Here is a 12,893-nt window from a genome sequence, read left to right as displayed (position 1 = left end):
GGGATTGTCCCAGCCTCAACTACCTCCTCTGGCAGCTTGTTCCATACACCCACCACCCTTAGTGTGAAAAGGTTACCCCTCAGATTCCTATTAAAGCTTTTCCCCTTCACCTTAAACCTATGTCCTCTGGTCCTCGATTCACCTACTCTGAGCAAGAAACTCTGTGCATCTACCCGATCTATTCCTCTCATGATTTTATAAACCTCTATAAGATCACCCCTCATCCACCTGCACTACAGGGAATAGAGTCCCAGCCTACTCAAACTCTCCATATAGCTCAGACCCTCTAGTCCTGGCAATATCCTTGCATATCTTCTCTGTACACTTTCCAGCTTGACAACATCTTTCCTATAACATGGTGCCCAGAACTGAACACAATACTCTAAATGTGGTCTCACCGACGTCTTATACAACTGCAACATAACCTCCCAACTTCTATACCCAATACTCTTGACTGATGGCCAATGTACCAAAAGCCTCTTTGACCACCTTATCTACCTGTGACTCGACTATCAAGGAACCATTCGAGTGCACCTGCACTCCTAGATCCCTCTGCTCTTCCATTCAGTGTGTAGGTCCTGCCCATGTTTCCCAAAATGTAACACCTCACATTTCTCTGTATTAAATTCCATTAACCCTTCCTCAGTCCACCTGGCCAATCAATCAAGATCCTTGGGTAATGCAAATCTTAAACCTGCCTATATTTAAAGCACTGGGCATAATTCACAAGAAATTCTGCTTGTCACCTATTCCAATTTTTACTCAGGCCATAACATACCCAGTAGGACCTGGTAAAGCGCTATATAAAATAAATACTTATTATTATTATTATAAAATCAGACAACTACCTCAAGTTAAACCTGGTGCTGGGTACTTCTGACTCTATTAGGTTGATCAGTACTGTCACTTGCACTTTTTTGATTTCTCCACTACCACACTAACACATCTGTACAGAGATATGAGAGCCATTTCTCGTACCACCCAAAATTAGTAAGTTTCATTTCTCTAGGGACCTGGATGATCATCTAAAATAATTTAAATTTCTGCCAATGTTTTGTTAGGTTTTACAATTAACGATCACTTTTAATGCGATTCTGCAGCTGAAAAATATATTGTAGTACCTGAGAACTTTCATATGGCTTAAGGAATACCAGTAATATTTTTTTGAAAAAGGTACAAACCTAAAAACATAAGCTAGAAGAATATTGTAAAATAATCTGCCGTTCTCCAGGTCTAAGTTACCTCGTTAAGGTGACCAGAAATATATTGGAGTCATATTGTGGTTGAGTCAAAAACATTGTCGCTTTTCATTTCTTTGCCTCCAGCTTTGATTAGTAATGGTGTCGGGTCAGGGGGAGAAGGAAGGAGAATGGGGTTAGGAGGGAGAGATTAATCAGCCATGATGGAATGGCGGCGTAGATTTGATGGGTCGAATGGCCTAATTCTGCTCCTATTACTTATGAACTTCACTTCCATCATGCTGCAACTGGTAGTAGCATTGCAGTTTTGAAGCACACCTGGATTTCTCTATGGAGAAATGGAAATGGCGAAAAACGGTTCCAAGAATACATACTAAGAGTCCCGAGTTAACATTTTTATTTCCTTAGCCAAAGTAAAAATGTTAACTTTTTTCCATAAATGCTGCCTGGTCGGCTGAAGATTTCTAGCACTTTATTATTTAAGATTTCAGTCGTCTGCAGAGTATTGAGCCACATTGATACCTAGAGATGAGCCTGATGCCGCCATGATTTGCAGGGCTTCTACTTGATTATTGCATTAATGTCTAAGATCAGAAGGATATCATGCAAGTTTGTGTCCACTACCTAGGCAGCTGCCATGATTCTTTTCATTTGGAAATCACTTGCATCCCCTTTCATTGTCAGAGCACATCTGTACTTTGAGGAAGAATGAAAGGGCAACCAACTGTTCAGTAAATGAAGGGAGATGGGAAGGGCAAATTAGCTGACCTTCATTAATGCTGATCCACCCTCTGACAATTTTGATGGTGCCATTGCATGGCTTTTCAAAGTGGATGGTATTTGACGCTTCATTGATTCTAACCATGTTTTGAACCATCATCTCATTAGAAAAGATGAGCCTCTGCAATGTCACCAAATCATATTTTCTATTGAGGCATCAAATCTGTAATTTTCTTCACAAAGTTCAAAAAGCCACACTTTAATCTTTAGAAAAAAGCACTGTGGAAAACAAAATGTGATTTTGGTAACCTGGTTTAGGTTGGAATAGTAGTACAATGGTAAGAAACACTAGAACTTTTTAGAATTAGGCTTATTTACAATGTAAAATTTATAATGCAAACTTTACATTGTAGTTTTAATCTGAAATATACATTGAAGAAACCCAAATCAATTGAATATTAATTCTTTCTTTTCCCTATGCAGCTTCACACACACATACCAAAACATTATGACCACTAACAGGCGAAGTGAATAACATTGATTATCTTGTTACAATAGCACCTGTCAAGGGGTGGGATATATTAGGCAGCAAGTGAACAGTCAGTTCTTGACGTTGATGTGTTGGATGCAGGAGAAATGGGCAGGAGTAAAGACCTGTGTTACTTTGACAAGGGCCAAATTATTATGGCCAGACGACTGGGTCAGAGCATCTCTGAAATGGCAAGGCCTGTAGGGTGCTCCCGGTCAGCAGTGGTGAGTACCTACTGACAGTGGTCCGAGGAGGGACAAACCACAAACTGGCAACCGGCTGCTGGGGCCCAAGGCTCATCGATGCACAAGGGCAACAAAGGCTATCCCGTCTGGTCCGAACTGACAGAAGGTTCACTGTGGCACAAGTCACAGAAAGTTTTAATGGTGGTCACGGGAGGAATGTGTCACACAATACACAGTGCATCGCACCCTGCTGCATATGGGGTGCATAATGGCTGCACACAGAGGACCAACAGCATATTAGGCATGTGGTCATAATGTTTTGGTTCATCGGGTCATAACGTTTCGGCTGATCGGTGTACACATCAGTAACCACTTTTGACTGAAAACTAGAAACAAGAGGAAGAACCCAAGATTATGGATCACTTTTTTTTATTATTCCACATGAAGAAGTGTCAGAATTAAGAACAGATCAAATCCACAGGTCTTCTTCAACTAATACCTGATTTGTTTCAAAAGATTTGGTAGGTGATGTTAAGCAATACCAGGATCACAGTTAAGACAACACCTTCCCTTTGCAGTCTTATTTCCAATTAAGGTAAGCCACAGAAAGTGAAGGCATTGCACAACAGTAACAGCCATGCAGGATAAGGAAAATGAAGGTAGTTGCATTCAACTACAACATCACTGTGGGGCTTCATCTTCAATGACTTCTAGTCTACGAGGCCCGTACAGTAGAACATAGGCTATGTGCCAGTCACCACCGCCAGACAGTTTCAGAATATCTTCAGGCGCCACGACGCTGACTTTATCATCGTCAAATTTAATCCACTCATCTAAAAATTAAAGCGATACAAATGAGAAATGGGAACCTTCACATTTAAGAACACAAACATCTGTTGCCATACAGATTTACACGCAGGTCTCAAGGACTGATGTCTAAATTTATTTCAAAATTGTCATTTCAGCACGGAATGCAGGTGCAACAAGCAAGATGTGCAACCGCTGTGGCTAAAACCCACAAAAACTCATACACATATAAAATTAGAGGTTTATGAATGAAGCCCACAAAGGCTGCCAAGGGTCACATTTCATCTAAAATGATAGCAATGTTGAATTGCTTAGTTTGACATTGAGCAGGAAGAAAAACCTCCTCCTAACATTTAGATCATGCAATGTGATTGTATTAAGCAAGAAAAAGTACCTGATTTTCTTCTAACCCAAGCTACATAATGACCAGATGAACTGGATCTGCCTTGATGCGTTAGCACTGCCATAAGGTCGTAGTATCCACTGTTATTGGAGCCTAAATCTGTTCAAATAAAACAATGTTCATAGTATATTCTTAACTATAATGGAAAAAATAACACATTTAATTCCTATACTATTACATTTCTAATCTTAGTTATACTTGGTGCTTTGAGAAGACACTAAACGGACCAGACACTACCTCAGTACATGCATTTACTAGTTTAACTCAGACCAATTTTGTGACAAGTAGAAACAGCAGCTCGGTTGCAGATGGTATAGTTTGGACTTGAAAGGCGTCCTAAATTGACTTCAAGAAAATGTTGCAAAATTGTATTTTAAAATGTTATACCAACACTTACAGCAATCATAACTTCCTTTCTACCTCGTTTTTTAATATAAAATAAAATACCTCCAGACCTGGGAAAAACTTCCAGCTCATTCAGCATATCCAGAACAGTTGTTCCAGGAGAGAAAAAGCAAACTGTTTCTCCAGGCTACTTAGCCGCATGTTACAAATGTTTTCACTGCAAACCAAAGTATTGCTGCACAGCCTAAAGTAAGTGCTGGATGTTGCTACAATCTGACAGCTTTCAACTTCCGTAATTATCGATTACTCTGCAGAATACCAAAAAAGCTTCACATTGGAAGCAAAGTAGTAATCCACTTACCATCAGGGAAATAAAATGGCTCATACTTGATATCTTTTGGCTCTCCACTTCCATTTTTAGTGTCAGTCTAATAATAACAAATGAACATGTAATCACAGCAGTGCTTATCAAATTTTAGTGATTATGAATGATTGTTGAGTAAATAAAATGCATTAATATGACTCAAATAAAACTTGCTAAAACATATGTTTGACTGTAATATATACAAAGTTTACCACCAGGTTAATAAACTTTGTTCTTTGAAAATAAGTTATATGAAATTCTGCTAAAATATTGGCAACCAATTCTCCATAAACCAGTGTCAGAGTTCAATGTGATTCAATACAGCAGGGCATTCAAATTTTGTCCTCTATATGAAATCTGAAATTCGGAATGTCTCAATTATGCTGGTGTTTCATAGTGCAGGTATTCCCAATACACTATGCTTCTTCTGAATATGAAGTGGTACAAGATACAAGGAACAAAGTGCAGAGGAATAGATAAAATGAATTTTCCTTTTGGAACAAATGTTGCCCAGTTTAAGGAGTGGGAAGTCTTCTTTCATTAATTCTTAAATTGCAATTATGGAAATAGTTTGAAGAAATCAATTTTGCAAGACATGGTTATAGCATAAAAAATTGCATCCATTGTATTATATTTTTCAAATTCTATTGAATGACTGACGTAGAAAATGAGAAATATGTTTTTTTTCTATTCTGTTCTGAAGATAAGACACAAAAAGCTGGAGTAACTCAACGGGACAGGCAGCATTTCTAGAGAGAAGGAATGGGTGACGTTTCGGGACGAGACCCTTCTTCAGAATTTTCAATTCTGAAGTTGTGCAAACTTGTTCTGCAGAGGCACGGTGGCACAGCAGTAAAGTTGCAGCGCCAGAGACCCGGGTTCAATCCCAACTACGGATGCTGTCTTTACGGAGTTTGTACGTTCTCCCCATATTTTCATAGGTTTTCTCCGAGATCTTTGGTTTCCTCCCACACTCCAAAGATGTACAGGTATGTAGATAAATTGGCAGGTAAATGTAAAAATTGTCCCTAGTTTGTGTAGGATAATGTTAATATGCAGGGATCGCTGGTCCGCATGGACTCGGTGGGCCAAAGGGCCTGTTTCAGTGCTATATCTCTAAACTAAACTAAAAAAGAGCAAGAATTTACTGCACAAACAACTATTACAATAAGTTACAAGAATAGGCCTTAATTTACCTTTGTCTGCATATCAACCTTTCGGTCTTCCTCTTCCTTGAATTTTAACCTATGTGGAACCATATTTTCTTGTAGGCTTGGTACACATAGTTCATATACATCCAGCATTAAAGGAAACTTGACATCCTGAAGACAATTACAAAACACATTTTCAATTTACAATTGCAAAACTAAATTACTAATACATTAATATGCCTTCAACTCCAAAGATTTCTAATGCGCATTCATTTGTTAAAATGCTATGCAGCAAAATCTAACAATGACAATAACTAAAGCCAAATACATGCAAAACGTTTACCGCAAAGCTATCATTTGAACACCAAAAACTGAAATCGCCATTGCCAACGCTAATAATCAGCATGTAAGTTTGTTAAATTGTAAAAGTATCAAGAGGGAAGCCCCAGGTAGAAGGCAAGATGGCTGGCCTAATCCATTTAAAAGTAGGATTACTTACACAGTAGAGAAAAAGATGTTTGAGAATTAATACAATTTAGTAGAATTTTTAATACAATGAACAGGAAATTTACTTTTACCTACTGATACAGTGATCAATCAAAAACTGCTGTCAACTGAGAGTTCCTTTTAGTAAAGTACACATAAAAAGAATATCAGAGGAACAGTCTGCAGATGCGGAGGAGTGAGATTATCTGTAATATAATATATTCCTTTATTCGTCCCACACCAAGGAAATTTATATCTGATATATTAATATCTGACACTAAACTATATCTGCAGACTGCAAGTGCCATCATTCACTCGGTGGTGTCTTGCGTTGTTATCAAAATAATCCCACACAATGGAAATCAGTTTCTTCTTTTTCATTTGATTCAGTAAATTTAAATTTCCAATTATTCTATTTTAAGTGAGAAGGGACACAAAATTTGGAAAAGAGTAATCGTGTCTAACTATCCCTGCCAAGTTTAACTCGAGTAAACTTAAATAACAAATTATTCCATCTTAAGAGAAAAGGGACATGAAATTTGTAAAATAATGTTTCCAGTAATGATGTCTAACTCTCCCAGCCAAGTTTGACTCCAGTAAGCTTGGACAGATCAATAGAACCTGAAAATACTCAGAGCAGCGGCGCCTGTAATCAATTAAATACTTGTTATCCATGTTAACTATAGTAACAAGCACATTGCAGCTAATTTAATAAAGGATAGCCATAATTTTTTTTTGTGTGTGGGTGTAATTCAAGCCGCTATTTGCATTATTTTAATTGAATTCGTTTCCAAAGCACCAGTGTCTGCTTTGCAACCTAAAAAAATGAATTGCTTAAAACATTAAACCAAGATCACTCAATGAAATGGAGATCCGGAGAAGTAAATGCAGAAATTGTCCTTCCAAATGTGCTGTGGTCTGTCAATAGATTACAAGTACAAACCTTGAGAACTTTGGCATTTACAGACTCTTTTTCCTTGTAGAAAAACCTCACCATCTGAACTGTCAGGTAGGCAGGTAAGCGGCATATTTTAGACTAAATTAAAAGAAAAAATGTTTACAGTCAGTAAATTTCAGTCAGAACACAGCGTGTTATATTTCACAACAGATTTACCCAATAAAAAACCATAATCATTTGTTCAATTTGTGTAACTACTATATAGTCTATCACAAGATCAACATTAGGGATGTCCGCAATGATTGCACAATTTTCAATTCCATGATCAACTCCTCAGCAAACATTCATGCCTGTAAGCAGCAAAACTTTTATTAAAGTTCACATTTAATCAACAGGCAATCCATCATCAAATGCTCTCTTCATCCACAAATATAACCATTTATACAACGTCTCCTGTGTCCCGCGGCTCTGCTCTCACTCACTCTCACCTCAAACGTAACAAGGATAGAATTCCTCTGATCCTTACTTTTACCCCACCAGTAACACATCATTCTCCGACATTTCCGTCACATCCAAACTGATTAGCCATCAGTCACATCTTTGCATCCCCACCTCATTCCCAGCTTCTGAGGAGACCGTTCCTTCAGCAACTCCTTGGTTCGCTCATCACTTTCCACCCAAACTACCCCTCCCCAGGTACTGCCCTCTGCAACACCTGTTCCTATACCTGTTCCTATACCTCCTCCTTCATCTCCATTTAGGATCCCATCAGACTTTCCAGATGAGAAAGAGATTCATGTGCACCTGCTCTGACATAATCTACTGTATCTGGTGTTCCCGATGTGGCCTTCTATACATCAGTGAGACCGAGTAGTATCGGTGGCCATTTCGCCAAACACTTGCCTCGGCCGGCAAGGCTTAATGCATCTCTCAGTTGTTAACTATTTTAACTTCTCTTCCCACTGCCATACTGTCCTGGGCCTTCTCCATTGGCAGAATGAGATCACACGCAAACTGGAGGAAGAGCACCTCAATTTTAGCAAACAATTAACCGCTCCCCACCCGTTTCTCCCCTCCCCTTCCACCTACATTCCCTCCTCTCGCTTCACAATGCACAACTCTTCAATCCTTTTGTCTCACACCTTCTGCCTTCTCATCTCTGGCCTTTGTCCAACCATCTGTTTATTAAAGCCCTCTTCACCTGTTTCCACCTGTTACTTGCTAGGCTTTGTGCCTGCCCATCTTTTCTTCCAGCTTTCTTTCCCACCCTCAGTCTGAAGGGACCTGATCCAAAACTTCATCTATCCATGTTCTCAGGAGATGATGCCTGACCCGCTGAGTTGCTCCAGCAGTATATTTTTTTTAACCATTTATCAACTTATTATACTTACAGATTTGATATACAAGGCATTTCTTTGCAACGTAGGAGAATGCTTGGTGATTTCCTCTTGAAGACGCTGACAAAGTAAAAATAAATTTATTTGCAGATCTAGTACATTGGTGCAGTTTTGACAATACTTAGGCAATTTTCAGCTACAAAAACTGAAATACTTGTAATTACAATAAAGCATTACATTTTAATTGTACAGGCATTTAATAATAAAGTGATTTTCAATCCATCTGTTTTCTCATACTTTAACCGATCTTTAGTTTGGGTTTATTTTGGCGCCTTTACAAATTGGAACTTTTAGTACTTACCAGCTTTAGTCCTGTGAATAGATATTTGACTTCTTGATTTATGAAACAACTAAGTTGAAGCTGAGTCTCCTTGCCTTTTGTGACATCCTCATCTTCAGTCTCTGTACACTTCATGCTTTATGGAAGTTATTAAGGATAAACCTGAAAGACAGTACTGTCAGAAAACAGTGCTGTCAAAGCAACAGATAAAGAACTCCCTTGTATCTTGAACAGGATTAAAATTTTGTATTACAGCATGCCTGCCCTCAGACCAATTTCTTTCAATGTGTTCCCTACCACAGTCTTTTGGCATAAGACTGACAAGGTTTTGTACAAAAGAGCCTTTCCAACCACAGGTCAGAGTCATACAGCATGGAAACATGTCTTTTGGCCCAACTCGTCCCATCTAAGCTAGTCCCATTTACCTGCATTTGGCCCGTATCCATCTGAAGCTTTCTTATCCATGTACCTAGATGCCCGGGAGAATTTGGCCAAAATTCCACCTCCGGTGCTGCAATACAACAATGACCTAAAATTGCATAAAAGCAGTTCTAATATTTTTCCAACTTCCCAACAGTTCGGCCCTGGATTTATTTTTAAGAAAAGGATACGTGGTTTCATATTCTATACCAAAGAACTGGTCAATTAAATTTTTCTTGGGTGTTGCAGCTGTTGCTCCCTCTGCATTAGTCTACAGGGAAGAAGAATAATAAATAAATTAAGAAAATGTTAGCATGCTAAATATGAGAAATAATATAGACCAAGCACAATTCTCCACAATTTTAAGTAACCGAACCATTATTAGCTTGTAATAATCTGAACCAAAAAGAGTCTGCTATTAAACTCTAGCATTTATGCCTTCATATACATGACCATTTAAAAATCAATATCTGGCTATGTGTAGTTAAAATAAAACATTTCATGAATGTAACCTTAGTTCAATGTGCACACACCTAACCCCAATCCTGCCCTGCACTACAAAACGATTGTGCAATTCTGCTCCAAATAACATCTCTGAACATCAATTCTCCCTCCCTAAAAATGAAAACATTAGTTTTATTAACATACAATGCTATTTTTTTCCCAACGCAATTTACGAGTGTGCCTCGATGCTGCCATCCCCAGGATGTGTATTTCATCCACAGTTAATTTTTATTAATTCAACAAATAATGTTGGGCGACTATGGCCCATTTATCTCCAACCAATGTCTGTCTATTTTTAGGGTACAAAATCCTCCAACATACACTTATGCCACTACTCAAGGGAAGAAAGTAGAGGTGGGGAAAAGAGCCCAATAATGTCACCTAATCACTATTCATTACTAGAAATGAATGTATTGACATTCGTTAAATACATATACACTATAGTGTTCCCCATGGTGAAATCATACCCACATTCACAAAGTTCACGTCTTTCCTGATCACAAGGATAAACCGCAGTGCACTATTGAAACTATTTCAAGGACGATTCAATATCAGAAGAGTTGAGGAGAGTGAAAAAGTATACTAATGATGATTAAAGTGTATATGAAGTACCCGCGCCAATTTTTCAGCAAACTACCAGTTTTTTTCTCATAAGATAGAACAAATTACAACAGTAGCACTGTACAGAGGAAAAACACAAATAAAACAGGTCTGTTAGCTGCATTTTTACCTCCATTGGTGCTTCTGATTCCAGAGGGTCAAGCTTCTGTTGCAGCAGCCTCATGATCTGTACCCAACACTCATTAGCATCCTAAAAGGGAGACATTAATGGGCCGTTAGAAGCATTAAGGGGTCACATCTTCAAAAACACATTTAATCTGGATTTTATTATTCACTTTTACTCATTTAACAGGTTATCTTGTGCACTAAAATTATGCTGGATGGTAATTTGTTGAAAATAAAACCAGATCAAATCGGGGAGCTCCACTGAATAAAAAGTTTTTTTTAAACCTTCAAAACCTAAAATATTTTTGTGTATAATTATTAGGACTTCAACATCTTATTGACTGCAGTTGGATGCTTCTTTATCAAACCATTTGTACTGCAAAGCTAAAACAAAGACTAATTTGGAAAACTTACTCAAATCTGTCATTAGCGGCAGTGCATATAAATCTCAATTAATTTATTTAAGTAAATCAATTGCTTCTAATGCAGACTCTCAATGGTGTAGATTTCTTAACCTGCTGTCAAAGATGTAGAGTAATCTGATGGGATGAATAGACACAAAGAGTAAGGAATGAAAATCAAGTTATTTGACAAATTAATAATTAGATGGAGCCTATAGCCGTGTAATGAGATGAATGTTATTAAACCTATCTTGTGGAATTTTAGAATTGCCATTTAGAAAAGAACTATCAATGAATATTATTTACATGGACATTACATATATATTATGTAAAATGACTGCGACACTAAGTCAGATAGCTCATAAACTAGTGTCAATGGCAGCAAAAGGACAGAGTAACTAAGTGGGTAAAAACTGGAGCAGTTGAAACTGAACTGAGGGGAAATGTGAAGATATCCACTTCGGATACAAAAAACACATTGGTTCATTTTCTAAATGGAAGAAACCTAGAAAGCAGGAAATGGCAATGATAAATCGGAGCCATCTGTGAAAATTACAAAGAATAATTTGGAAGGCTTGTGGAATTCTGGTTTAATGTGAAGGAGGCTCTAAGATAAGACTATTTACTTTTGGGAATCTAAACTTGAGCAAGTTATACTGACTGGATGTGGTGCTGTGCAGATTTTCCAGAATGTTCAAGATATAAAGAATATGAATAGATAGATAGATGGATCAGAGTTAGAGAGGGGATCAGGCCCAACAGATGAATGGTCATTCCTGCAACTATATTTCTATCCCATTTTCAACACAAAAAAAGTAGTTTGTCAGCTTAAGTATGACATAATTGTTACGGAAGGGAGGGAAGAGATCAGTTTGAACAGATAGGCATGTATTTATTTTAAATCACATGCACCAAGATAATAATAATAAGAAATACAATCAGAAAATATAACCAGCTAATAAAAAACTAACATGACCACTTAAATTTCAATTAGAGTTCAGTTTTATTACCAAGATTAAAAAGAATGATCTTTGAATCTAATAAGAAGGAACTGCAGATGTTGGTTGAAACCGAAGATATAAACACAAAAAGCTGGGGTAATTCAGCGGGACAGGCAGCATATCAAACCGAAACGTCACTCATTTCTTCTCGAGAGAGATGCTGCCTGGCCCGCTGAGTTACTCCAGCTTTTTGTGTCTATCTTCAATCCTTGAATCCGTTACAGACAGGATGAGGAAGGTTTGCAGAAGACTTCTTTAGTACAGGTGTCAGAGGTTAAGGGGAGAAGATAGGAGAATGGGGTTAGGATAGGAGATAGGAGAAGATAGGAGAAGATAGGAGAATAGGGAGAGATAGATCAGCCATGATTGAATGGCGGAGTAGACTTGATGGGCCAAATGGCCTAATTCTACTCCTATTCCTTATTCCTATTCCTTATGACCACATGAGAAGCCACTTGGTATTTCAATGGTCAAACAAGAATGTCCAGGAATACACCATGAGCATCAAGGACACCTAAATGCAACATATCAATCCAATGACACCACAATATAGGTCTCCACTGATGTTTAACTACAATTAGTTAACAATTAGTTTAACATCAATTAGTTAAATCAAAGCAACACAGTTGTAAATGTAGAGGGGAATAGATTGGGTGAATGCATAGAGTATTTTACCCAGCGAAGGGGAATCAAGAACCTGAGGACATAAGTTAAAGATTTAGATTAAGGAAAAGATTTAATGAGAACCTGAGGGGCAACTTTCTCACACAGAGGGTGGAGGGTATATGGAACAACCTGACAGAGGAGGTGGTTGAGGCAGGTACTACAATGGCATTTAAAATGCATTTGGATACCTTGCTTGTCACCATTGATTAGTAATTCAAAGATATTCTAGAATACTCTTCCCTTGCCTGGATGAGTGAGCTCAAGAAACGCAAACACAGAAGGCTGTGGAGGCCAAGTCAGTTATATTGAGATAGATAGATTTTTGATTAGTACGAGTCTCAAGGGTTATGGGGAAAAGGCAGGAGAATGGGGTTAGGAGGGAGAGATAGATCAGCTATGATTGAATGGCAG

At 38.0% G+C, this 12,893-nt stretch overlaps 1 protein-coding gene across 1 annotated transcript in view; it reads right to left on the bottom strand.

Moving 5' to 3' along the window:
• Nucleotides 1-1,457: 1,457 nt before the first annotated feature.
• usp14 (ubiquitin specific peptidase 14 (tRNA-guanine transglycosylase)) overlaps nucleotides 1,458-12,893 on the bottom strand; it is a 30,545-nt gene continuing 19,109 nt past the window's right edge. Inside the window, exons 8-16 of the mRNA XM_078397309.1 lie at nucleotides 10,419-10,499; nucleotides 9,376-9,455; nucleotides 8,786-8,900; nucleotides 8,479-8,544; nucleotides 7,133-7,225; nucleotides 5,749-5,874; nucleotides 4,550-4,616; nucleotides 3,835-3,942; nucleotides 1,458-3,466 (exon numbers count right to left, since the gene is read on the bottom strand). Of these exons, the coding sequence (XP_078253435.1) occupies nucleotides 3,315-3,466; nucleotides 3,835-3,942; nucleotides 4,550-4,616; nucleotides 5,749-5,874; nucleotides 7,133-7,225; nucleotides 8,479-8,544; nucleotides 8,786-8,900; nucleotides 9,376-9,455; nucleotides 10,419-10,499 (888 nt within the window). The 3' untranslated portion in view covers nucleotides 1,458-3,314. The remainder of the gene's footprint in view (nucleotides 3,467-3,834; nucleotides 3,943-4,549; nucleotides 4,617-5,748; nucleotides 5,875-7,132; nucleotides 7,226-8,478; nucleotides 8,545-8,785; nucleotides 8,901-9,375; nucleotides 9,456-10,418; nucleotides 10,500-12,893) is intronic.

This window comes from Rhinoraja longicauda, chromosome 4, assembly GCF_053455715.1.
Source record: "Rhinoraja longicauda isolate Sanriku21f chromosome 4, sRhiLon1.1, whole genome shotgun sequence".
In the NCBI taxonomy this organism is placed as follows: domain Eukaryota; kingdom Metazoa; phylum Chordata; class Chondrichthyes; order Rajiformes; family Arhynchobatidae; genus Rhinoraja; species Rhinoraja longicauda.
This window is presented reverse-complemented; position numbering and strand designations above follow the sequence as displayed.